This window comes from Danaus plexippus, chromosome Z, assembly GCF_018135715.1.
Source record: "Danaus plexippus chromosome Z, MEX_DaPlex, whole genome shotgun sequence".
Classification (NCBI taxonomy): domain Eukaryota; kingdom Metazoa; phylum Arthropoda; class Insecta; order Lepidoptera; family Nymphalidae; genus Danaus; species Danaus plexippus.
Window position 1 is genome coordinate 4,595,398 of NC_083559.1, and position 2,366 is coordinate 4,597,763.

The following is a 2,366-nucleotide window of genomic DNA, read 5'->3' on the forward strand; positions in this document are numbered from 1 at the left end:
CAGTTAATAAATTGTTATAAACCAATCTCAATTGTATAGAAATATTAAATTAATTTCTTGATAGAAATTAAAGAATATTAAAATGCAAAGAAAAGGAAATTAAAATAATCTATTCTTTAAAAAATAAATTTTAAGAATCAAAATTACTTATTTGGCCATAAAACTTTTGCAAATTCAGAAAATTTTTTTTGAAGTTTTTAATAAAATTTTCTTTTGTTACAGGAACATAACATATTTGTTCTCAATATGGTGCCTATCTTTAATGATGATCTGCGATGGAGCGCAGACAATATGCCCAAGCGAATGTATCTGCCGCGGTACTTTCGACCTCGAGGTCGGGAACGCGCTAAGTGTCGAATGTACGCGGGGTGACATGCGATCAATACCCGTAGATTTTGTCGACCACAAAGCTCAGGTCATCATCATATCTGCACCTAAAGAGAAACCTAATTATCTCACCATAGGACCCATCTTTACTCAACCGATTCCTTTTGTGAATCTACGTGAACTGCATATTGTTAATTCCAACGTCCCTTCCATCGGACAATATTCGTTTTGGGGCCTTCAGAATTTAAAACTCATAAATCTGACTTACAATAATCTAACGAGTATCGGAGCGGACAATTTTCGAGGCCTCATAAACCTCACGGACTTGCATCTCGACCATAACAATATTGAACAAATGCCAAGTGAGACATTCCGACATTTGACTGCTTTAAGGACTTTAAACCTGGCTCATAATCAAATTTCTACTTTAGTGCCTCGCCTTTTTCGTATGTTAGCGAAACTTTTGTTTATGGATTTAAGCTATAATCCTTTGGCTGACCTCAATCCTGAGGTATTTAAGGATATTCAACATTTACGCATATTTAAATGCAGACGATGTCTTCTACGCAGAATAAATACTCAGATCTATCATTTGGTGCCACTTTTAGAGGAACTAGATTTGGGAGAAAATCAATTTAAGTACTTAACATCTGACGAATTTATTAGTCTTAAAAGACTAAAGACGCTCAAATTGGATGGAAACCAATTATCGGTGATTGTGGACAATATGTTTGGAAGGAATCGGGAATTACAATTTCTTTCATTGGCACGCAACCGTCTCGCCTTGTTGGCGCCCGCTGCGCTTACTAATTTAACAGGACTAGTGCATCTAGATATTAGTCATAACAAAATTGACAGATTTCATTTACAAACATTTGCTCCTGTGGTTGATTCATTAAAAACTATAAATTTTAGCGGAAACAATTTGCCATTGAACGAAATTGCCATAGTTTTGCAAATACTTCCTGATATTCATGGAATAAGTATGGCGAACTTATCAATAGAAGCCATACCACAAAACTTTTTCATATATAATGAACATTTGGTATCGCTGGATATATCCTGGAATAAAATTTCCAAATTTCCTTTGAAACTTCTAACCAAAACGAAATTTTTACAACGACTTGATATGTCTAAGAATAAAATGCATACATTAGATGAAGAAGACTTGCAAAGACTAGAAGCCATTGCTCATTTAAATTTAAAAAAGAATCTTTGGCGATGCGATCAGTGTTCGTCTACCACAATGCTTGTTTTTATGGCAACAACAGTTCTTAATACAACGATTCGCCAACTAAAATGTCATACTCCTTTGAGACTCAACGGTGTAACCTTTGGGGAGTTAACTTATGAAAATTTAGAACCATGTTCGACAACTCATGAAGCACAAATGAGTGTGATAGCAGGATTGATGTTGTTGTGTGTAGCTGTGCTTGCAGTTGTTACCACAGCTTTGTGCTGTTCTAGGCGACGAGCCGCACACTATTATACAAATGAAGAGAAAAGACGAGAACATGAGCATGATCATCCTGAGGAATTATTGGGTCGTACGGAAATTGGAAGTGTTGCAACTATCCACGCCCCTTACCACTTGGTGGCGAAAGGCAGTTAACGGCGCGCTCCAACGCCTCCCTTGCCACGCCGCTCCAGACGTGCGCCTTTTAAACCACACTTGGCTCCGGGTTCAATTACGCACGAAAACACATCACTTCGCTTTTTATCGACGAACTTGTTGCCCGTCTCCAAAGAAATTATTTGATATGAGGACGATTACGTGTAATTGGACAATGGACATTTTCTTAAAAACCTAATGAAGTATGAACTTAAATGTGTAGTATTTTAACTATGAAGGCATATTTTTCTACAATATGACTTTTATATATAAAAATATTTCATTAGTCATCTGAAACAAGAGTACAGGACGTATTGATATTGGTAAATTTAGACCATAATAAAATACGAATTTCGATATTCTTGCTTCATATTTAGTCATATTTCTTAGGCTCGTTGAGAAATATTTAATAATATAAGTTATTTAT

The 2,366-nt window shown here is 35.8% G+C and overlaps 1 protein-coding gene across 1 annotated transcript; it reads left to right on the forward strand.

The window, feature by feature from the left end:
* Nucleotides 1-235: 235 nt before the first annotated feature.
* On the forward strand, nt 236-2,130 carry LOC116777862 (insulin-like growth factor-binding protein complex acid labile subunit). The gene has a single exon (XM_032671611.2). The coding sequence runs from the start codon at nt 263-265 to the stop codon at nt 1,937-1,939; it is 1,677 nt and encodes a 558-aa protein (XP_032527502.2). The 5' UTR covers nt 236-262; the 3' UTR covers nt 1,940-2,130.
* The last annotated feature ends 236 nt before the right edge of the window (nt 2,131-2,366 follow it).

What these genes read in the sequence shown, in the direction of transcription:
- LOC116777862 (XM_032671611.2), top strand. Translation starts at nt 263, where the DNA reads ATGATGATCTGCGATGGAGCGCAGACAATATGCCCAAGCGAATGTATC.